This window comes from Tachysurus fulvidraco, chromosome 4 (genome assembly GCF_022655615.1).
Source record: "Tachysurus fulvidraco isolate hzauxx_2018 chromosome 4, HZAU_PFXX_2.0, whole genome shotgun sequence".
NCBI classification, from domain to species: Eukaryota; Metazoa; Chordata; class Actinopteri; order Siluriformes; family Bagridae; genus Tachysurus; species Tachysurus fulvidraco.
This window is the reverse complement of record NC_062521.1, coordinates 9314016-9337540: the sequence shown is the minus strand read 5'-3', so window position 1 is coordinate 9337540 and position 23525 is coordinate 9314016. Positions and strand designations below refer to the sequence as shown.

The 23525-nt window shown below is 39.1% G+C and overlaps 1 protein-coding gene across 6 annotated transcripts; it reads right to left on the bottom strand.

Moving 5' to 3' along the window:
* Nucleotides 1–754: 754 nt before the first annotated feature.
* Nucleotides 755–22765, bottom strand: si:dkeyp-121d4.3. Of its 6 annotated transcripts, none has more exons than XM_047812450.1 (20): nucleotides 21433–22763; nucleotides 21284–21396; nucleotides 20880–21034; nucleotides 20756–20798; nucleotides 19363–19488; nucleotides 19195–19293; nucleotides 14663–14884; nucleotides 14401–14538; nucleotides 14184–14282; nucleotides 13936–14037; nucleotides 12768–12992; nucleotides 11611–11748; nucleotides 11367–11459; nucleotides 11188–11285; nucleotides 9665–10349; nucleotides 9187–9582; nucleotides 6705–8732; nucleotides 6428–6518; nucleotides 5491–5556; nucleotides 755–1627 (listed from the first exon to the last, which is right to left on the bottom strand). In XM_047812450.1, exons 1-20 carry the CDS (start codon nucleotides 22250–22252, stop codon nucleotides 1008–1010), a joined length of 6357 nt encoding a protein of 2118 aa, XP_047668406.1. In that variant the 5' UTR covers nucleotides 22253–22763; the 3' UTR covers nucleotides 755–1007. The 6 variants fall into 6 exon arrangements, with proteins under 6 accessions (XP_047668406.1, XP_047668405.1, XP_027005990.2 ...); XM_047812449.1 differs by having other exon boundaries at nucleotides 21284–21426; nucleotides 21463–22762; XM_027150189.2 differs by having other exon boundaries at nucleotides 21284–22762.
* Between the last annotated feature and the right edge of the window lie 760 nt (nucleotides 22766–23525).

The following is a 23525-nucleotide window of genomic DNA, read 5'->3' as shown; positions in this document are numbered from 1 at the left end:
TGCTTTATTTTTTTTTAATAATTGCGCAATTCTGATAAGTGCATTTACAAAAAACCTTTATATAAAATGCACACAAATTTTACAATAAAATTATATATACACATATACACTATGCTATTTTTTTAAACACAATTATTAAAACTATAATAAATATACACAACCGTTATGCTTATACAATTCGAAAATTTTAAATCCCACAGCTTGTTATTGTATCTACATACAAAAATGAGCTTGCTTCACTGTTTATTCCAAATAACTGTTTCCTCGTGTGTCAGGTCCATGGGGACGTGCGGTCCAGCAGGTGATCCGAGTATAAATTAGTACCAAGCCTGTCCCCAAGACACAGCAAGTTAGGGAGTTCCCTTAACACCTGGAGAAAAGAAAGACTGCCACTGTATGGACAGCAAACTGGTGCCATTTGCTCATTTGTGGATACAACATTTACATTTATGGATACAATTTTATTAGAAAGTCTACTATAGAAGGCAGAGCGCACATCACATATTTTGAACAGATGTACATAAATACATTGGTAGGAAATTTTGTACAAAAGTCTCACACTTATGACACACAACAAACATGCAAAACTGTGTGTGTAATTATATATATATATACACACACATATACACAAACAATTGCTGTAACCCATAAAAATGTGACTGAAGGTTTCTTGACAGACACAATGAGCTTATTTAAAAGGTTTAAAAAAAGAAAAAAGAAAGAACTCGGTGCACTTAATAAAGAGACTTTTGAGTCAAGTATTGTCTTTTATTTTTTTGTTCTCATTCAACAACCAATAAAAAACTAAATCTACATATAATTACAGGAATTAGTAAATATTAATAGACAACAGAATTTAACACATTTAATAAAACATTACATGCATACAGATTATGATAAGCATTGGATGAAATCCAACTCTAACATTAAAAAAGATACAAGAATGAATTCTCAATAGAGTTCAAGAGATACTGAAGGATAAGGATGGAAAAACCTCAAAAGTCATTTTAGCTTTCAGAAGTCTCAGCCTCACTTATCTCACTTTCCCACTTCTCAAGAAAGTCTTGCATGTTTAAGTTAAAAGTGTCAATCCCTTTACCAGAGAGGTGAACTCCATCTGGTCTGTAGAGGCCAGAGTCCACTTTTGGCATTATGTTGTCATGAGTCAATGAGGAGCCCCCAAGCTCTGCCATAATACCACGTATTGTTTTATTGATCGCCTGCCGCATGTTGTTCACTGCCGTGCTGTCATTTGAGTGTCTCCAGGATTTGCGGGGCAAGATGTCTGACCAAACTAGGTGGCATTCAGGAAAAATGCTCTTCAGTGAAACCAGGTCATTCTTCACTGCTAATACAAAGGTCTCTGGGGTCATCTTGCCAAGATCATTTCCCCCCAGATGAATAAGAATCACATCAGGTTTGGGCCAGTTGTCCTTTAGTTGGAGTAGCTGGGGCAGAAGCTGTTGCCATATCATGCCCTGCACACCCTTCCACCATATGCGCACAGTATTGGGGTCCATACCAAGCTGCATACCTATTTCAGGAGATGTGGCCCTCTTCTCAGCCCAGAACACAAGGGAGTGGCCACATATCCAGACATTCTTTACTTCTGTTCGGACAACTTTTCCTAAAAAAAAAATGTAAAAGCATAGGTCATCATCATCAATGTACTTGAACAAGATCCGCGGGTTCTCTATCTAAACCTATATAATATTTAGAAGAGTTGTTGATCATTCACAGAAATATGCGCGATAGTCCCATATATACAATGGGCTTTTCGAAAGGTTTCTACAGTAAACTTTTTACACACAAGAACTGGTGTTCCTGACTTTATAAAATAACCACATATTTAATAAACACATTATTGCCTTCAATAATGAGTTTTATTAAAACATCAGTTAGACTTTTTTGGCCCAAAGCACAGACAGATGCTTTGTTCACACATGCAGTGAATTTTTCTACTATTTCCTATAACACCATTCCTACTACTGGTCGCTATAGTAATAACATTTCAGTGGAGAAAATCAATTTTCTTGCCACCAAAATAAAACCTACCAGAGGTAGAAAATGATTAATTTTAGCAGTGCACGTGTGCATCAAATACGAGGCGAAGAAGCAGCATTGCGTTTCCATGGACCTCGTGTGTTCTACTGTCTTCACACCCACTGGTGGTTGCTGCAACAATTCTTTCCATATTTCCATAATCTTCTCTCAACTTTGTTGTGTCGCAGGACACTTCCACATCCGGTCGCTGTCACTCATGTCACCAGAAAGTCATCAGCCCACATTGAAAATAAATAAATGGTCTCCGGTTGCCTTGTTGCTGCGAGTCACTATGTGGGTGAATATATCATGAGCTGTTCTTTAAAGTGATTAATACATTTTTGAGATTTTCTAATTGCCTGACTGAAAACCCACAATAGTTGTAATTCAGACTGTAATAGCTAAATCGAATAGCACTTAACAACATAGCCTGAAGCTTCAGAGCTGGATTTTATCAGGATCAGTATGAACCTATTAACTAAGATTAAAATGCCCCGGTCACTGTGCATTCTATATTGCAAAAGCTGCTTTTTTCCAGTTAGAATCTCAGGTTGCAGTACAAAGCCTGCAGTATTTGCACCCATAAAAAAAAACCCTGCTCATTATTTTTTAATAAATGTGAAGTGATTTACTAATCTTTACTATCACAATTAACTGCTTTACCATAGAGACAGATGTGGATCAAGAAACCGTCTGAAGTCAGCTACTATTGCAATAATCTCCAGGCAGGCACAGTGACACAGGTGAAGGGCAACTGGGTTCACACCAAGAAACCATCACAAGCATGTCTGAGACAAGAACACACTAGCACTCCTCAGAGTTGAAAAGCTCAAAGTAATGCAAAATCTCACCAAACAGGATATAGAACATTTCTGAGCATTTTTCCTCCTCATTGAAGGCAGGGCTTGTGCTTCCTGGTAGTCCTGCTCTTTACTTGTCATGGTGCTCAAAGTGTGCCCATAAATTCCTGTTCTCATTCAGTGGATTTAGGGGACTATAAAATCTGCAATTCTAAGATATTCTATGACATGGAATTCCTACTCAGAAAGCTGGTATAGAACAATAAACAAAGCAGAATTTCTTTTAAATTGAGTTGTTTCAAAGTAGTATTTACTGTTGTTTCATCAGCTTAGCTTTTGAGGAGGTAAATAAAACATCACTCATCACAGTTAGCTGGCTAGATTGCCGCTACCAGAAGACGACCACTGTGGCTTCTGAAACAAATGCAGCGTATTACAGCAGCAACATAATGTTACTTTCTGTAGGAAATTCCAGTAGATTTTAGAATAATGGGTAAAGAACGTGTGCAAATTTCACACAAAGTGATGCACAGTGAAGGATGTTTGTTCGGTTCCTTTCTTAGTAACTTGTATCAGGATGAGTTAAAAACCTAAAGCTGTCTCCAGCAGAATGTGTTGATTAACTTTCTATAAACTTAAATGTTACAGGTTTTGATAACCAATTATATATTTCTTCAAAACCAGATGAAACCTCTAAAATATCTAAGTTAACGAGTACATTAAAGATAAAAAAGACTGGATGACCTGTAATTTTCGATTGTTAAATTCTGATAAGAAAGAAATATTACTTCTCAGTACAAAAACCAGTGCACAGAAGCTCTCAAACTTCAACTTCCATTTAGAGGGATGTACTGTTACTACTAGCTCAACAGTGAAAGACCTGGGTGTTATATTAGACAGCAACATAATCATATCACCCATATCTGATGCTGAGAAGAAAGTTCTTGCATTCAGGACCTCCAGACTGGACGGTGGTTGTCCTGCCTCTTCAATAAATAGGCTACAGTTAGTCCAATATGCAGCTGCCAGAGGTCTTACCAGTTCGAGAAAATATGATCATTTACCCTCAAGTTTATCATCTCCACACTGGCTACCTGTTAAGTTTAGAATTGAATACAAACTGCTGCTACTTACATTCAAGGGTCTAAATAGTTTAGCTCCCATGTATCTAACCAGTCTTCTAGCATGCTACAATCCTTCAGCTCTCTGGGATAACAAAACTCATGACATCAGTTAGTTCCCAAACTTTGGAATAGCCTTCCTGACAAGTGTTCAGGGCTCACACACACTTCCCCAAAATAAATTTAGACTAAAGATCTCTCTCTTTAGTCAGATGTACAAATAACACTTCCCATAATCTGATCAAATGCACATTACCTGCACATCATCTAGTGCTAATATTATGAACAGCAGCTACACCAATTCCTCTCTACTGCTTCTCTTTTTCTACCCATACAGAGGCATCCAGAGATTGTACCAGCTCCAGTTATGATCAGTGTCATGAAGATTTTGGACCTTCACTGAGATGAGGCCAACCCTGTGAGGATACTGAGGCATCTAGAGATGTACCTGCTCCAGTTGGACTCTGCTTCATGAAGCGTTCAGACATTCTAAGAGGAGATGCCAACTAAAAGTGGTCTTTAAGGACAACCTCTTCATCATTACACAATTGTCTGACTGTATATTTATAATCACAACCTCCAGTGTCACCCAAATGAGGATGAGGTTCCATTTTGAGTCTAGTTCCTCCCAAGGTTTCTTCCTCTTCCATTCAAGGGAGATTTTCTTTGCCACAGTCACCTCAGGCTTGATTATAAATACAAACATATTTGAATACATCTAATATTAATCTTGATCTTTTTGTATTATATTAATCTATGTATAATTTTGAACTAGCTGTATTATACTTATGTTCTGTAAAGCTACACAAATACACTTGAACAGAAGTGAATTGAACATAAGCACCACTGGTGGAACAGCCCCTCCTAAAGTAGGAAGAGTCATCCATTCAGACCAAGGTGATGTCGTCTACCACACAGTAGGCTTCAATTTCAAGGATAATTCCAGGTTATCTGGCCACCATGACACGTGCCACGCATGTGCGGTGGCCGATAAACTGCAAGTATTATCCCAGGTTTTTCTTTGAGCTGGGTAAACTTTCCAGCTAACTTAGCTAAAGATCAATCAATCGATCAATCAACCTAACCATTTACCTATCTATCCATCAATCCAGCATCCATCTAGATTAGAATAAAAGAGTGAGTAAGAATGTGTGTGTGAAAGATAAAGAGAGAGAGAGTGAGAGGCAGATAGAGAGAGAGAGAGAGAGAGAGAGAGAGAGGCAGATAGATAGAGAGGCAGACAAATTCTGAACATTAATTTACACACAATAATACGTTAATTACAAAGTAAATACATGCTTTTAGAAATTCTTGTACCTGTATTAAAAATCAAAAACTATATTTTCCTCCCCAATTGAAGATATCACTCCAGATTGAGTTCGGGTATATATAGATAAATATTCAGATAATAGTTTAAGGCACTCCAGATTGAGTTCAGGTATTGCTCTCTAGTTCTCTATAACTTTTGTTGAACATTAGTCCCCTTGTGGCAAATTCATGATTAGAGGATTTAGAAACGCACATACCTACGCATACAAGGTTCCTCGTTTCAACATTGCAACTGCTGAACAATGGAGAACAAGGTGGATGTTCTACAAAGTACAGAATAAAGTATTATAATCTAAGTTTTACTGACAGTTTTTGATTTTTTAATAAATGTACAAAGATATTTTTGCATTGTCATCGAGTTGTTTTATGTGCTTATGTCCATTTTAAATTAAATCTCTAGCACAATAGTGTGCAAAAGCTGAAGGGGATTGAAGAGCCTCATATTGGGCAGAACCATAGTTACAAAAGCATATTCAGTAATTAACAGTGCACTGTATGTAGAGAAGTATCAGGTTAGCAAAGCAATTGTTGCACACAAGGTTGCGTAGCCAGTTTATACTTGGTACTACCTCTCAAATGCTCTTAAATCTTGTACTTTAAACAGAAAGGATGCTATTAAAACTATTGAACTGCTTCTGACAATTGACTTTGCTGTGACCTTGACCCTGTATGAGTAAATCCAAAATCTGATCTGTTTATCTGCTGGTTTACACTCAAACTATCTATACAAATCTTGCCAACATTCAATCACTTGAGACATCTCCTTAGCAAAAGCATCAAATGGATAATGGATGGCCCTTCCCCTACTACTCTTACATTGTCTATCTCCTTGCTTAGATCTTCATCGCTAGTTTACCTCCCTTTAACAATTCTACTGAATACTCAATACTGCCTGATGCCCAGTGAAGGTAACCGCCCTAGCCAAATCCTTACGGTCTTGATCGTTCTTTTCAATTGCAATACCTTCACTCTAAAGCACGCAAACCTTTCTTAGCGGAGGCCCAACTGGCCCTGTGTTTAACATATAGCTAATACTATTCTCATGACTGCATTTCATTTTCTGGCCATGGTTTAGTAGTGGGGTTATTGTTGAATATGCCTCATAGCTATATATGTCAAATACTACTCTGATACCTGGTGCTGATTTCTGGTTTAGTCCTCGTGTTCGCTGCGCTTCCATCTGCTGTTCCTTCTTCAGTCTCATTCTCTGATTAAACTGCTCCAGCTGCTCCAAACAAAAGTGTTAAAGGATTTCAAGAGCCCAACAGTGAATGCAAGCATTACATGAAATAATTTCACAACAAAAACTCTCTCCTTAACCGAATGTTCGGTTACAAGTAGGTACAAGTATACAAACAAGAAACCACTTCACCCCACCCACTATGTGGGGGTGAGAAGAAAGATAACATACCCTTTTTTTCTGTTTAGCTTTGATGTCATCTTCCATCATGGGTACTTTTTGGGATTTAGTTTCACCTTCATTATTAGGCTCCTTTTGTGTCTGTATGCTAATGACAGTAGGAATTTCCTTGGCAGCAGAAAGCTTTACACTAACAGAATTCTGAGTTTGCACTGTTTTTATTGTTTTGAGACACCTGCTCTGTGGAGCAGGCCTTGGTTTAGCTTGCTGGGTGACATATCCAGAGCTGGCAGGCAGCATGGCATAGCTAAACTGGCCTGAAGTGGGTGGATAAAGAGCAGGTGGAGGAGGAACTGGGGGGGTAAAAGTAGAGAGAGGTGGATAGAACAGGGCAGGGCTTGGTGGCATCATTGGTAAAGGCCCGGCAGATGATGCATAAGCCCCATAGCCAGGGGGTAATTGAGAGGGTAGTGTCGGATAGCCAGAAGCATAATGCAGAGGATTTACAGAAACTGACCCATAGGGATTTTGTTTTCCATCTACAGCATAACTACACTGCTGGGAATCTTGCTTGATTGTAACATGGTGTGAAACCGAGGAGTATTCACTGAATATTTGAGTATACTGCAAACCAACAGGCTGAGCTTCTGAGACTGCTTCATGTGAAACTTCCGGTGGTGCAATATTATATGGGTCTGGTGTCGTTTGTTTGGCTTCTGGACTATTCCTAATAGTCCTTTTAAGGCTAAATAGGTCCGGCTTCCCGGCTGCGACTTCATCGTGACGATGCTTAAGTGTGTCCGAATAGCTCATGTAGACCTCACGATTAGAGCTTTTAGCAGGGGATACAGACCTGACACCCTCAGAATCAGTGGAATGACTACTATCTCTTCGTTCATACCTACGTGCTGATCGTTCGTCTTTGTGATCAGAAGAGTGAGAGCTCTGAGGTTTGACTTTCTTACCATACAAGCGCTCATTTGTCCTATCAGCTAAATTGCTAATATCTGTCGTGTCTAAATCAAGACCAACAGTTTGCAGAAGATCCTGAATTATTTTATAGTGGCTTGCTCTTTGGTCCGCATCTTTGTGGGCATCCTTTGATGTGCGTTGCACTGGGCCAAGTCCACCTTCTACTCTTCGCCTGTCAGATGGTTTTTGTCGTTTGTATCTCTCTCTGTCCTCTACATATTTCGAGTCATTATGATATGGCTCATCAATGTAATGATCCTGGGACTGTTTAAATTGATCACACTCCTCCAAAAATTTTTCGTGTTCTTCTAAAAGTCTGCTTTGGCTAGTAGAAGGTATTGACTCTCCATAAAGGAACGGATTCTCAGGCTTTGTTTCAATGCCATATCTCATTCCAACAATTTTGGAAAAGCCACTGCCATCTACCACAGCTCTTTCATGTGGCAACAAATCGTCTTGGGTGCTTTCAATTCGTCCCAACATAGGGATTATTTTCTGTCTGCTCCCTATTAAGGGATAGTTGTCTTCATTTCTGTCCGTTTCTTTGAACGGATCATACAATTCGCCACCACAGGACACTTTACTTTTTGCCTGCTGTTGTGGGTTCCTCTGACTCTCCAGTGGACCAGAATCATTAGCATCTCTTAACAATGAGGAGACTAAATGTGAATCTGCTTTATTTAAAGCACCGAGAAAGCGTTCCATCTGGGTTGCAAGATTACTCTGTCGTTTTGTAGCTGAAGACTCGGTTGAAGAAGCCTCACTTGTGGAAGCCTGGTCACAACCCTGATGAGAAAACTGTGGTATCTGACAAGGAGATGTTGAATAACTTTTGTCTTTGGACTCTCTGCTACTTTTTTGGTCATAAAATAAATTAGAACTTGGCTGAAAGGACTGCTGGCCCATTGTGTTGTTACTGCTTTTACATGAACTGGCAGAGGTGTCAATCAACTTCTTGAAAAGATCATCAGTATTCGAGAGCACTGAAGGTGGATTACAGGGTTTTTTAAATGAAGCATCTGAAGGCTCAGAGGGACTGAGGAAAGCTGAGTTAGGTTGTTTAGACATTGAAAAAATAGCATACTGACCGCCTGAAGTCAAATCCTTCTGCAAAACAAAAAAGTTAAATCATTATTTGAAGTCTTTTCCTTCAGCATTCTCCAAATGAACATTAAAAATACTCCACTGATGTACGTCAATGACATTTTCCTTCCTCAGGACTAATGGGAAACAAAAAGTACGGCAAAGTGATTTCCATGCAAAGGCAACACTACTGGATCTTTTCTGCCATCTTTACTTTCCTGTCATTGTAACATCTATCCATCTGTGTATATGAAAATCCTAATAGCAAATACATTAATGAAAAATATAGAATATACACTATAAAATATAGTATATAATATGCACTATAAAAAATGCAAACATTTTGGTGAACAGCAAGGAACACTTGGTGATGGCAACATTTTCACCTAGAAATGTGAGAATGGCTAGAAAAAGGTACAATAGTTAGAGATGTCAACAAAAATAAATTGTAACTGATCGTGAGAGAAATAAGACAAACCTGTGCCTGGTCAGTAACACATTCTGACCGATTCTTCAAAATGGACTTCTTTGGCTGAAGGTCAGGTTTTATATCAAGTTGCCAGGTGTTCTTGATTGGCATTGTTATGTCCAGATCATCTGAACGTGACACAAAATCGTATTTCTTTTTCATTTCAGAACCATCGCTAAGGGCTTTAGCTTTTTGTTCCATGGCTATAATGGCTCTTTTACGTGCAATGCTTTCACTTAGTTCCTCTAACTGTCTCTTTTTCCTTGCTAATTCCTGATCGTCAGTCTCAGGTTTAGAACTCTGTTTAATCCATCCAGGGACTGAGCCAACCGACATGTATGCACTGGAAATTTTGGTTTCTGGGCATCCCACTGGCTCTTCTGGACTGTCAATTCTTTCACTTTTCTTTATGGGGAAAAAAACAACAACCAATAAGATGGTGTAAGGTACCATTTAAAAAAATAAATACAGAAAAAAAAACCCAGACCTGATGTTGTAGACAGCTGAGAGATTCAGAGTATTTCTTTAAAATGGACCTAACTGGCTTCAAGTCAGGGGTCCATGAGTTGTCTACATAGGTTTTGTGCTGATAATCAAACATTGCAATCCCATGTTGATCATTCATTTCCAGTGTCTCTTTAAACTGACTTTTGGTGGTTTGTTCCATCGCAATTATTGCTTTTTTACGTGCTATTAACTCATTGAGCTCCAATAACTCTTTCCTCTTCTTTTCTATTTCATTATTTACAGCCTCAGTTGATGGTGAGATAGCTGCATGTTTTGCCGTCTTGTTCTGGCCATCAGGGCTTTTGCTTCGCCTCTTGCTGCTGCTTTCTTTATTGTCGATCCGTCTTCTGCGATGCTCATCCGTGTATTCTGGGCTGTGACTTCTCTTTTTGCCACTCCGACTGAGCCTTTCCCTGCTTTTACTGCGGCTGCATCTGCGCGATCGATCTCTACTACGACTGCGGCTCCGTCTGTAATTTCGGTAACTTCTATCACGACTGGAGCTCCTGTGCTTGCCATAGTAGGCGTTACTCTTATCCCGGCTGCGGCTATTGCTTTCTCGGCTTTTACTACGCTCTCTGCTACCCTTATTAATGTTTTCCTGTTTGTCTTTATTGTCCTGCTTTGAAGCATTTGAGACCTCCACCTTTTCCCTGGCTGGGTTACTAAAGCAAAAAAAACAAAACAAAAATAAATGGCCATTATGTTTCTTAGAGAGGCTTTTATTTAACACAAATTTAAGCCCATGTTTATCATGAGAAAGAAATATATGCATGTAGACCAAAGACATTCAAACTGACTCCAAACATTTCACATTACCATACCTTTCCTATGATACGTCACTTAGGGTATCTAATTTACTATATAAAACTTTCACGGAGTCCAATGTTTACAAACACTTAACATTTGGTGACATTGCTCATCATTCGCATAAATCAATTGTTTGGGCTAGCCTTCCACAAGCTTCTCACAATGCTTATTGTAAATAGGTGTCCTCAACTAAATACCAGTTGTAATATATTAGTACCAGTAATATATACCAGTATGGATTTCTTATGGAATTGACATCCTAACAATTATTTCAAAGTGTTCATATATCGCCACATATATTCACCAGCCACTTTATGTTGGTCCATTTGTGCAATTATTCAATCGGCCTATCATGTGGCGACTGTGCAAATATTAAAAACATGTAGTTAGAGGTCAAAAGTTCCAGTGAATGATTACATCATACATCATAAAGGGGAAAGCTGGATTTGATCTCAGTGACCGTGACCTGACATGGTTGTTGGCATTAGACAACCTCAATATTTGGTTTCCTCTGTATACTGAGATGCTTTTCTCTAAACACACTTAATATGCCATCTCTACCCACATAACTGCTGTTCACTGGATTTCTTTAGATGTTGCAGCTTGAATATCAACTGCATTCAATATTTTGACAATTCAGGATTTTTTTTTATCCAATCAGAAAAAGCTATAGTTTACAACTTATGTACTCACTCTGCAGCCAGAGAATCACAATCTTTATCCTCTGTGGTTTTGTTGTCGTTCTTGATGTGCTCGTTTGGGTCTTTCAGCAATTTGATTGTCATTTTCTTCTGCAGATAGTCAAACAAAATATTTCATTCTTAATTCCACCACACAGCACAGACACAAAGTCATTTAAAAAGTATTTTCACCTTTTCTTTCTTTTCTTCTATTTTTGGTACAGATGTGAAGACACTCTCAGTTAGCCTTCTGATTCTAATTGCTTGTTTGCCTTCTGAAGCGCCCTGTAAAAAAATACCAGGCATTATTTTAAAAAGTCATCATATAGATAATGTTTTAGAATCGGCTGTTTAAAATACTTCGGTATATATGAGCAGCATAGGAAGAGCAAAATATCTGCTATCAGATATTACAGTATTCAAAAAGAGCTCTTACCATTGCGAGTGTAAACTCAACTTTCTCTGACAACATGAGCTTGGCTTCATCCATAACCTCAGACAGGTCAAAAAACAGTTGTGGGTCCAGAGGAGCCTTGATAAACCCAGAATTATCATTCAATTTTACAACAATGCCCTGAAGAAAGAAAAAAAAAATCATGATTATCCAAATGTCTTTTAATTTAATAGTCATCAATTTTCACTCCATCATTAGGTCTAGACAGTTGAGGCTAAAGGAGGCTTCCTCTGCCATGTTAAGCCAGACACCAAATCCCTCCAACCTGCTGCTTGTGTGACATCATTAGGCAGCTGACTGTTAATTTTTGTTAAACAAACAGAAAGCCCTGAATGTCCAGCATCCCAATAACAAGAAAAAAGAAGAATAAAAGCAATACATTCCTCCTACAGAGCAGAAGCAGATATACGTCTTTGCATCAAGCCTGCAATGTTAATTAATAATCATACTAGAAGTTTTCTTACCATTCTGAGCTAAGAAATTTTTTTTAGTTAACCACAAAGAAGAAAAGCCAGCACTCAGAAGAATGGCATGGAGATATTTGTTATTAACCTGATATATGATCAGGGGATAATATGAACACAAAATTACGCATTTAATTATCGGAACAGGACAAAAGCTACATATAAAGTGAATATAAAGTGAATTATACTTTCTCAGCATTAATTATCGCTGGATTTACTGATCTGCAGTAAGGATGTACTTTCAGAAAAACATTTTCCAGACATAACCCTATTCAGCAACACAGGTCAATTGTAACAGTATTTTAGTGTTTTAGTTTAATCTAGTTTTAAATTTAGTTTCAGAAATGTATGCAAAATTAACTGTTGAAAGACATTTTTTCAGGGTGTGGGTGTGTTTGGCTAAAACCAAGAGGTCCAGATGTTACTGAAAAAGCATGTCTGACAATATTCGAATCTCTGAATATGAATAACTTTCCCCAGATAAATACTGGCACAGAATTTGCAGTTAAGTCGACAACACTGAAAATGGTCCTAAGTAAGTCGAAGGTCCTGGAAATTCTGAGAAAATACAAATAATACATAAATGTAAAATTCCTTGACAAGAAAATATGGTTCTATTTGGAACATTTGGAAGAGGCTCCAATACCTAAATACCTACAAACGAAAGTGACTCACTATCTTGCGTTGCTCTGTGGATTCTTGCTGGAAGGTTTCTGGCTGAATCACAATGTTGATGGCACGCTCCTCCTTGGTCTCCTGTTTGGTGGCAATGTTGAACTGGACCTTGTCACCAACCATCATTGTGGCCTGTGTGACTACATCACCTGAACCAAATGGTAAACTTTTCTGTGCACCAGCCTCAGTGGTGATCACAAGTCCCTGTGGCAGCTGCTGCCCCGTCTGCCCAAAACAAAACAAAAGTATCTTACAAATGGTACATCAGAGCAAAAGGTAGTTCAATGGAGTTCAATGGACATGGTCCATTTTTATACAAAACCAGTGACACCAGTGGATGAATGAGTCAGTGGTTAAAGCAGTGTATTACTGATCATAAGGTCACCATACATACATACATACATACACACTGTGAACTATATATATCTTGAATGTTTATTATATTAATTCTTTATATTTCTCCTTATGTTTACCTTCTGTTCTATGTTTATGTTCTGTAAAGCTGCTTTGAGACAATGTCCATTGTAAAAAGCGCTATACAAATAAACTTGAATTGAACTGAATTGAAAAGGTCCCGAGTTCAAATCTCAGAAACACCATTGTGCCAGCACTGGGGCTCTGAGCAAGGCCTCAACTGCTCAGTTGTATATATGAGAAAAATGCAAGTTGCCCTGGATAAGGAGCATCTGCCAATGCCGTAAACAGAAATTTAATATCATGGGGTCAGTGAATTTGCTGTTAAGATACAAGTCGCACTACACATTTGAGATTCCTATAGAAAAACCAGTTAAGGATAAAGCATATCTGCATGAACAGTGACCAGATTACTTTCATAATCATGAAAGATAGTTCCTCCACCTGGATAATGTGACACAAGGTCACATGGCATTAGGGCTATAGTTATTTATAAAGCATCTCTGAGATGAAGAGAAAATTGCAATTTACATTCACAGTTTATATTAAATCAGTACAGAAATATTTAGCAGGTAAGTCCTCCAGAATCTGATAGAACACAAGCTCAGTTAAATTTCACTCACTGAAGTATATATATGTTGAATTTCTCCAACAGTACGTAGGATGTGAATTATATTTAAATGCGTTGCTCAAAACTCAAAAAGAAATTTCACCAAATAACCAGGAACTACATCCAAAATTGTTAGCACATCACCTCCATTTTAGAACCTTTGGGGATGGTTTTGGAAACCGTTCCTTCATATTTCTCACTGCTTATGTCTTCAACAGTTTCTTCCTTAGAGATTACTGGTTTCCACTGCACAAAAACAGTATTGCAAAAACAAAATAATTAACAATAACAAAAATAGTTTGCAGTTTAAAACAAGTAAAGACTATGTTACTACATCATAAAAACAAATACTGTTTGTAAGCAGTTAAACACCATGTTAAAAAAGTACTTGCCATTGATTTGCATGCAGAGGTATCGGTAAGTTTGTCTTTAAACTCCACCGAGCCCTCGGGAAGTTTCTTCAACCTGATGGCCTTCAATTTTTCTTTCACCTTCATAAGCCATAAATTACAAATTAAGACCGTAATATATATATATATATATATATATATATATATATATATATATATATATATAATTAAAAAAAATAAAAGAGTTCCTCTCACTTACAGTTACAAGTGTGAAGTCCACCTCATCCATGACTTTTAACTGTTCATCTGACAGATACTCACTGAGAGAAGCAGTGAGGTTTTCATGTTTCTTTGACACGATAGTACAGGTATCATTATTGATGTTCGTTATAATTCCCTGTTAATTAAGAAAATTGAAATGCCAGATGTTCAGGGCAAACAATTTGTTTTAATTCAGTGAAAAGTAAGAACTTAACAGCTCATATAATTGTAAATGTTTTCCGGTTAGAGCCTTTTCTTACCTTTTCCCTCATCTCCTTGGTGAGCTGAAAGGTTTCTGGCATTTGTGGTGTGACATTCGTTGCTCTGCGCACCTTTGTAATAATATTTGTGAGCAGCTGAAATTTCACCCGGTCAAACAGTAGTAGGGTGGCTTTTGAGTCCATCTTTCCAAAAGGCAATTTTACAGTTTCAGTCTTAAGAATGGTTCTGATGCGGCCTGGATGCGCTTCCAACACATAAGTCTGGAAAACAGAAGACTTTAAACACTTCAAATACTGACAGTGTAAGTAAATCTAACTGTGCAATAACACACACACACACCAACACATCTTTGAGTTTTCCCCACACCTGCCTCCCACTTCCTCATTCCCAGACACAACCCCAACAGCTCCTGCAGCCATACCTCACATCACGCTTCCAAACATGAGACCACAGGACAACCCAGAGCTATTCGTCAAGTTCTTCAAGCATGCTGCAGAAGCATGGGGCTGGTGAGCATCTAATAGATCTAGTCATGAACATGCTGGAGTAGCCGAACCTAACGTGAGCTGTTTTGCAACAAGTTTGCAAGGCTGCACATCTGAAACTCATCAGTAAGCTTGGCTGTCTATTTGCATTTGAACAACAGCACCAAGACACCTGTCAAAAGTGGCAACTAAGAGAAGAGCATGGCAAAGAGGACGTAGTCAATCATGTGTTGCTACAGCAGTTTATCGCCTGAATTCCAGTGACAGTTTGGTTTAGCTTGACAAGGCAATCCAACTGGCAGAGGGAAATTTTATTGCGTACGAGGCACCACTCAGTTCTCCATGCCCCTCTTTTGCTCTCACACAAGAATATTTCCCATGTCATTGAGTATCAGGCCTTGAAACAATGTGTGTGCATTGGGATGCTCCCAAATATCTGCTGTTGTCAGTCAGTATTAAGTGTCTCAAAATTTGAAATAGTGAAAGGGTCTGAATACTTTCTGCGTCATAATTGCCGACTTGCGAAATCTGACACACAGAAGCAGGCGCATTTTTGGTTTGCTGCAGCCGGCAAATTAAATTTTTGATGTCATGCATGGCTGTCAAGTGACACGCATAAAGAGTGACATTCACGCATTTCAGTCTTTTCTCACACTCTCCCGCCACACATCATATTCTCACGCAGAAAAACTATCATATATTTAATAAGCCGCAGCGCCCAAAATGTATCAGTCCGCACTGCTGTCTCTGTGGAACCGGGCAGGAATCATGCGCGTCTCAGTTCTTAGTCGAGCCGGACACTTATCAGCCAATCAAAAAAGAGGCTACACAATAGCCAATCAGAAAATAGCACTATCTTCGAAAGTTTTAACGCAACATCCAATGAAAAAAAGCGAGGGGTTGGAGATGTCATGCTGGCCTGTCTTCAAAACTTGAGAGCCCTGGTCATGAATACGAAGGACTCAATTAGACATTGAACATTTTATTTGAAAGTAACCTTCAACCCAGCGTCTTTTTTCTTAAGGTGAGTTCAAACTGTTAAAAATATTTTTGTTTGCCTGCAGAAATAAAATTGCGTTTACTCGGTAGCAGTTAATTGATTTCATAAATGCAACACACCACAGTTTTTTCTATACTTTCCATAAAGGTTAAAAAACGATATATGCAGTGTTATCTTCAATTTAGATGTCAAAAGAATTTTGTGGCTCCCTGTGGTAATTTTTCTGTGGGAAACGGGTCCAAATGGCTCTTTGAGTGTTTAAGGTTGCCGACCCCTGGGTTAAGGGGTGGACTGACACCAGGAATGTAACACTTGCAGCCCATTTCCTGGACATGTCTGTGTGTGGTGGCTCTCGATGCACTGACTCCAGCCTCAGTCCACTCCTTGTAAAGCTCCCCATGTTCTTGAATCGGCTTTGTTTGACAAACTTCTCAAAGCCATGGTCATCCCTGTTGCGTGTGCACCTTTTCCTGCCATACGTTGCCCACGAATATGCCTTGATACAGAACTCTCTGAACAGCCAGCCCTTTCAGCAATGATCTTCCGTGGCTTAGAATCCTTATGCAGGGTGTCAAGTGTCTTCTGGACAACTGTCAAGTCAGCAGGCTTCCCTGTGATGATGAGCATGGTATTGTGTACTAAACCTGACTGGGTGTCATGGTATTTATACTGCATAAAAAATTATTTTCTCAAAATGGAAACGAAATATTCTGATGTTTTGAGATCAGCTTTGTAAACGATTTGAGCTGTGGGCCACAGTTATTAGGATAAAAAAAACAAACAAAAACATTTTAGCTTACATGTACTTGCAAAAAGAAACTTTTTCATTATATTCTATTTTTTTATATACACACACACTCCAATACATACACGTACACACACACACACACAAACACACACACACACACACACCTACAGTCACACAATCTTCATGCCACCACATTGGATTTGAAATGAAAAAAAAACAAACAAACTAAGATACAACTGAAGGGCAGACATTCAGCTTTAATTAGGAGTTGAACAAATGTCCTATGAAACATTTAGGAATTGCAACCATTTTAATACAAAGTTCTCATTTCAGGGGTTCCAAAGTAATTGGACAAATTAACATTACCGCAAATAAATTAATTCTTTGTTGAGAATCCTTTGGAGCAGTGACTGCCTGAACTCTTGAACCCATGGACATCACCAAATGATGGGTTTCCTCCTTAGAGATGCTTCATCAGACCTTTATTGCAGCGGTCTTCAGTTGTTGCTTGTTAGTGAGTCTTTCTCTTTCAAGTTTTGTCTTGTAATTAAATGCATGCTCAATTGGGTTGAGATCTACTTGGGTTGATTGACTTGATGAATATTGCAGAATATTCCACTTCTTTGCCTTAAAAAACTCCTGGGATGCTTTTGCAGTATGTTTTGGAACATTGTCCGAGCTGTACCAAGAAGCGCCGTCCAAACAACTTTGCAGCGTTTGGCAGAATCTGAGCAGAAAGTGTATCGCTATACAATTTAGAATTTATTTGGCTGCTTCTGTCATATCAACAAACACTAGTGACCCAGTGCCATTTAAAGCCATACATGCTCATGCAATCACACCACATCCACCATGTTTTACAGAGGACGTGGTGTGCTTTGGATCATGAGCTGTTCCAAGCCTTTTCCATACTTTCTTTCCCCCCCCATCATTCAGGTACAGGATGATTTTAGATTTTATCTGCCCAAAGAATGCTGTTCCAGTACTGGGCCAGCTTCTTTAAGATGTTTTTAGGCAAAGTCTAATCTGGCCCTTCTATTCTTGAGGCTGATTAATGGTTTGCACCTTGTGGTGAAGCCTCTGTGTTTGCCCTCATGAATTCTTCTCTTTCTGGTAGACCTCTGGTATCTACTGATACTTCGTTCAGAGTGTTCTTCACTTCGGTGGATGTTGTGAAGAGGATTTTCTTCACCATGGAAAGGATCCTGCGATCATCCTCCACTGTTGTTTTCTGTGTACATCCGGGTCTTAAGTCCCCGAGCTTGCCAGTGCGCCCTTTTGTTTTCTCTGAATGAGAACCTGTTGATTTGGCCACTCCGAACATTTCTGCTATTTCTCTGATGGATTTCGTCTGCTTTTTCATCCGAATGATGGTGTTTTTCACTTCCATTGAGAGCTCTTTTGACCAAATGTTGGGATTCACAGCAAGAGCATCAATTCCAGAACATGTCTGCTCAATTGATGATGGATTAACGAGGGAACGGCCCATGCAATAGCTTTTGAGGCAATTGTGAAAATTACATTTGGTCCCTTGAAAAGAGGCAACTACATATTAAGGAGCTGTAATGTTTCTAAACTCTTTATCCGTGTAAATATCCTCAGATTACAACAGAGAGTCTGCACTTTAAGCCCATTTTAATTTTAGATGCTGTGTTGTGTCAGGCAGCTAAAATAACAATAGTTATGTCCAAATATTTCTGGGCCTAACTGTGTGTGTGTGTGTGTGTGTATATATATATATATATATATATATATATATATATATATATATATATATATATAGAGAGAGAGAGAGAGAGAGAGAGAGAGAGAGAGAGAGAGAGAGATTTTTCAAGTTTACTCTAAGAAGTTGTCTAAGTTGTTCTGCTGCCACAACATCTGAGCTGAATTTAGGGAAAAGAATGCCAACAGAACCCTACGGCATCGATGATTCAATAGCAAAACTGTTCAAAGTTTACTGAGACCAACAGGGAGAATTTATACAAAAGAAAGGTGTAGGATTTAGTGTTGTCTATAAGCAAAATTGACAAGAAACTGGCACGGTGGTTAATGCATTACTGATGACGTGACAAGATTTGATTTGACTGTTATAGCTTGTCTGGGCTTGGCGCATGTTAGATTAGACATAATGTCTAGCCCAAAACAAAGGATACCGTCAGAGACAAGGTCATAATCAAGGTCAGCACATATCTCAGTTAGCCCAGGGCCAAGCATGCCAAGATACAAAGTAATATTCATTGCACTTCATTATTGGTAGCCTAAGTATGCATGGTTTCACGTTTGTTATTAAACTACAACCTTGCTGAGTGAAGTTAATGTAAGAAGTTTTCTACTCACATCCGGCAGCACTGTAGTGACAATGCCTTCATACACTGTGGGTTCAATCTCTTCTGTCCCTTGTGGTGCAATCTTCACATCAGTAGCACATTCTTTTCCCTACAAACACAACAGAGCTTAGAAGATAACATCAAATCACATAACAGCATTACATTTTAAATCACTCACCAATTCTTTTACTGCTGTGAAATGCACTTTAACCCCAGGTACCAAATGGTTCCGTTTGCCAAAAAAAGCATCAAATGAGAAAGAATATTTTTTCAGATCCTCGCGTTCGATGAATCCGTAGCTGTTCTAAATTTCAAAATGACAAAAAGGAAACTGTAAACAGTAAGCACAAAATACATGTCTAATTATTGTAACACAAATTATTAGCCAAACAGATCAGTTCCTTGGCACCTTTATGTCACCACAATCCAGATACATGTTCCAAAACATCTGTCATTCCCTCAGATCAATGATTGGCCCTCAAAGGGATACTTAATGGAGGAAAACATGGCATCCAATACATCCAATGAGTGGTTCAATATCGCAGGTATACAAAGCGGAGTTCCATCACTGTCGAACAGCCTTTTTTTGAAATGCAAGGCCTCCAAAAAAGTGGTTAATGCAAAATGAGGTATCCCCATGTGGAGCCGCTGTCCTTTCAGCTGGTTAGTCCACTCACAAAATAGTCTAGCCACCTTGCTCCTTGCAGAATGTCCACAGTTGAGTTATTGAATGCCCCCCACTAAGGGCAACTGATCTGCTGGTCCTGTACAAAGGTACACACCCAAGAACAACCATACTTCCAGAGCAGTAGAACTCAGACCTAGACCTAGAAGTGGTTTGGTAAGAAGCGGCTATACCTCTTGACCGGTGCCAAGAAAAAACTTTGGTTGTGGTTTTCAGTTCAACAACATGCCTAACCATTCATTTGTTGTATTTCTCCAGTGCATGCAAACACGTTCAACTTTTTTTTGTCCTTTAAACCCCTCATAAGTAATTTTTGTACTAGGGCAGGGAACATCATCTTGCTGAAAAGAACTACAGCCAACAGGGACAACCACTGCCAAAAAGACATGTACTTGGTCTGCAACAATATTTCGGTAGGTGGTGTCTGTCAAAGTAAGGCCTCCTCCCAATGAATCAAAGACTCAAAGTCTTCCAGCAAAAAAATTGCCTAGTGAAAGATTGCTTCCATTTGTCCTTTTTCTTGATATGTCTCTATGTTGTATGGATTGCAACATTGTAAGCATAGCTGTCCTGTTGCTCTAGTAATTCAACCTTCATGCTTTGCTCTTATTTATGGAATGTAAAAAAAAAAAGTTTTGCCACCACGTCACACATATATATGCCTGAATCCTCCAACACTATACAGACCACTGTATCAATTTCAAGGTATGGCCATACATATACAGACAATTTTTACATAACACAATTTAAAGATTATTTATTGTATTATTTCTAAATTAGGTTTTTAAATGGCAACTCAATTTTATTGTTAGCTCGAATCTGAATTCAATTATCTTTATTCTTAAAAAAAAAACAACAAAAAAAAAGCATGTGTGTAGGAACCTACAGCAATAAATGTGATGACTCCCAGTGATCGCCCAGGTGGAGGTCTGAAAAATAGTATAGTTTGAGATCATTTAAAACAGTGACCTCGCCAACATTGCTTTAAAACTGAATAAAAATGTTCTTACTTGACTGAACCAAGCAAGCTCTTGACAACGGGCATTTCTTTCTTTGTTGTTGTTGTAGTGGAACTTTTACTATTTTCATTATTGACTGAAGTGCTGGATTGAGTTGCCTCAGGAGTTGTGAGAGGTGGGCAGGAAGCAACAGAGGACGCAGTGTTCTTGAAAATAAAAAGCAAGCAAAAAAGAATGCAACAATATAAGAGCAGTTCAAAGTCTCATAACTTGTCACTAATAATAGTCCTCATATTATAATCACAACCCAGAAAAGTAAGAAAGGAACTAAGAAAGAAAGAAAAAAGAAATGATAGATATTATGTTAACACTACACCAAGTGACATTTTTAACCAATTGTATATTGTTATATTTAAATGATTCTATATATAAAATGAGATTATATATACACATACATGAAGATCTTGTGGTCCATGATCAGGGATTTTCGCTGGATAACCTGGTCCATCCACAAACTGTGATGGCTGGATTCCTGCCACTGGGGCAAATCTTGGTGGTCCACCCCTAAATTCAGGAAGATCAAACCCTTGTTGTCCACCCCTAAATTCAGGAAGATCAAACCCTTGTTGTCCACCCCTAAATTCAGGAGGGTCAAACCCTTGTTGTCCACCCCTAAATTCGGGAGGGTCAAACCCATGTTGTCCATCCATTGTCTCTGGTGGGACAAAGCCTTGTGGTCTATCTCTAAACTCAGGAGGGACAAAGCCTGGTTGTCTTTCCCTAAACTCAGGAGGGACAAATCCTTGTGGTTCATCCCTAAACTCAGGAGGGACAAACCCTTGTGGTCCATCCCTAAACTCAGGAGGGACAAAGCCTGGTTGTCTATCCCTAAACTCAGGAGGGACAAACCCTTGTGGTCCATCCCTAAACTCTGGAGGGACAAAGTCATTTGGTCCATCCCTAAACTCAGGAGGGACAAAGCCACGTGGTCCATCTCTAAATTCTGGTGGCACGAAACCCGAAGGTCCACCCTCAAACTCTAGTGGTCGGTCTCCATATGGCTCTGGGTGAAAACCTCGTGGTCCATCCACCAAATCTGGATGGCGGAAACGTTGGTGAATGTCAAGCTCCTGCGGGTGGAACCCTGGTCTATGCACAAACCGGTCTCTGGGGACAAACTCGGGGGGCTCATTTCTAAACGGTCTATCCTCCATCATTGGCGGTCCAAAGTCTGGTGGGCTCGTATGAAAGCGATCTCCAGTCATCATCGGTCCGAGGAGAGGCACTGGATGTGGCGGACCACCACCACAAAATCCATCGGGAGGCGGAGGCCTTGGTCCCGGTGCCATTCCGAATTCAGCTGCTTTTGCTGCAGCTTTTGCGGCTCTTCTGGCTTTCGAGCGTTTTCGACTGGCTTTAGACATTTCGCTTGAGATAAAACTTTGGGCACCAGCTGCAAGTTGCAGCCAGTCACCGACCTCCGCAGCTCTGTGTTACTTACAGCAAGTAGGCTAGTGTTCTAGCGAAGTGAACATAAAGTAAGCTAGTGTTCTAGCTAATCCTAGCTGAGTGACATAAACCGTTACTCTGCAACAAAACGGTGGCAGAAAACACGTTCGTCTCAGCAGACAAACCCTAGATTTAACTGATAAGTTCTGTTAAAGAATTAAACTTTCTTAAACGTAACATTTCCATCATATTTATCCCAGCTAGCAAAACTTCCGTGTCGCTGCGCCATCACTGTGGAACTAGCACCATAACAGTGTTGACTTCCGGTTGCATCCCAACGTTTAATAATAAAAGTACGGAAGCCAAAAAAGAATAAATCTAATTACCACTATTAATTATGACTGGATAAATCAAAATAATCCGTATAATACTTGGCTGCAAAAGCTTTGCAGTCTTTGACTAGCTGAAGTCTGAGACCCATAAACGTCAGCAGAATTTGAGTTTCTTCCACTGGGGTTTAATGCAGCCAATGTCGTCACTTCCGTCTTGTTCTTTGTTTTGTCCTTAGTTTTATCTTCAGTAAATGAAACGTCTAAATCATTGAGGTTACAGTTTGTAATCTGCTTTTTTGACATGGACATAAATTGTATATTGCACATTTACACTTTTCTTCCTATAATGTACAATATTCTATTATTGCATGCTTATTGGGCAGAAATCACTGGGTGTCTGTGAACGACTCTGTGAACGACTCTGTGAACGACTCTGTGAACGACTCTGTGAACGACTCTGTGAACGACTCTGTGAACGACTCTGTGAACGACTCTGTGAACGACTCTGTGAACGACTCTGTGAACGACTCTGTGAACGACTCTGTGAACGAGCAGGCAGCTGAGAGTCGACTCATCCATCATACAGTCTAGCAACTGTCTAACTTGAAACTTGCCCCAAATTTAAAGGATATAATTATTTCTTTTACTTTTTTCTTCTTCAGATTTTGCATGTGTAGACATGACAAAATTCTTCATGAGGGAATTAAAGTCACTTCTCACACAAATCCCCCTTTGTGATTTCATTCTTAAAGATTTCTGCTGAAACGGTGTACACTACATTTCATGTTTGTCATCATTGTGACTGCGTATTGCTCTCTATAGAAGTGAAGAAACACAGCTATAAATGAATAGCTAGATTCAGATAAAAGCATAGCAGAACCAGATGTCCAGGTATAACCAGGGTATTTACAATTTT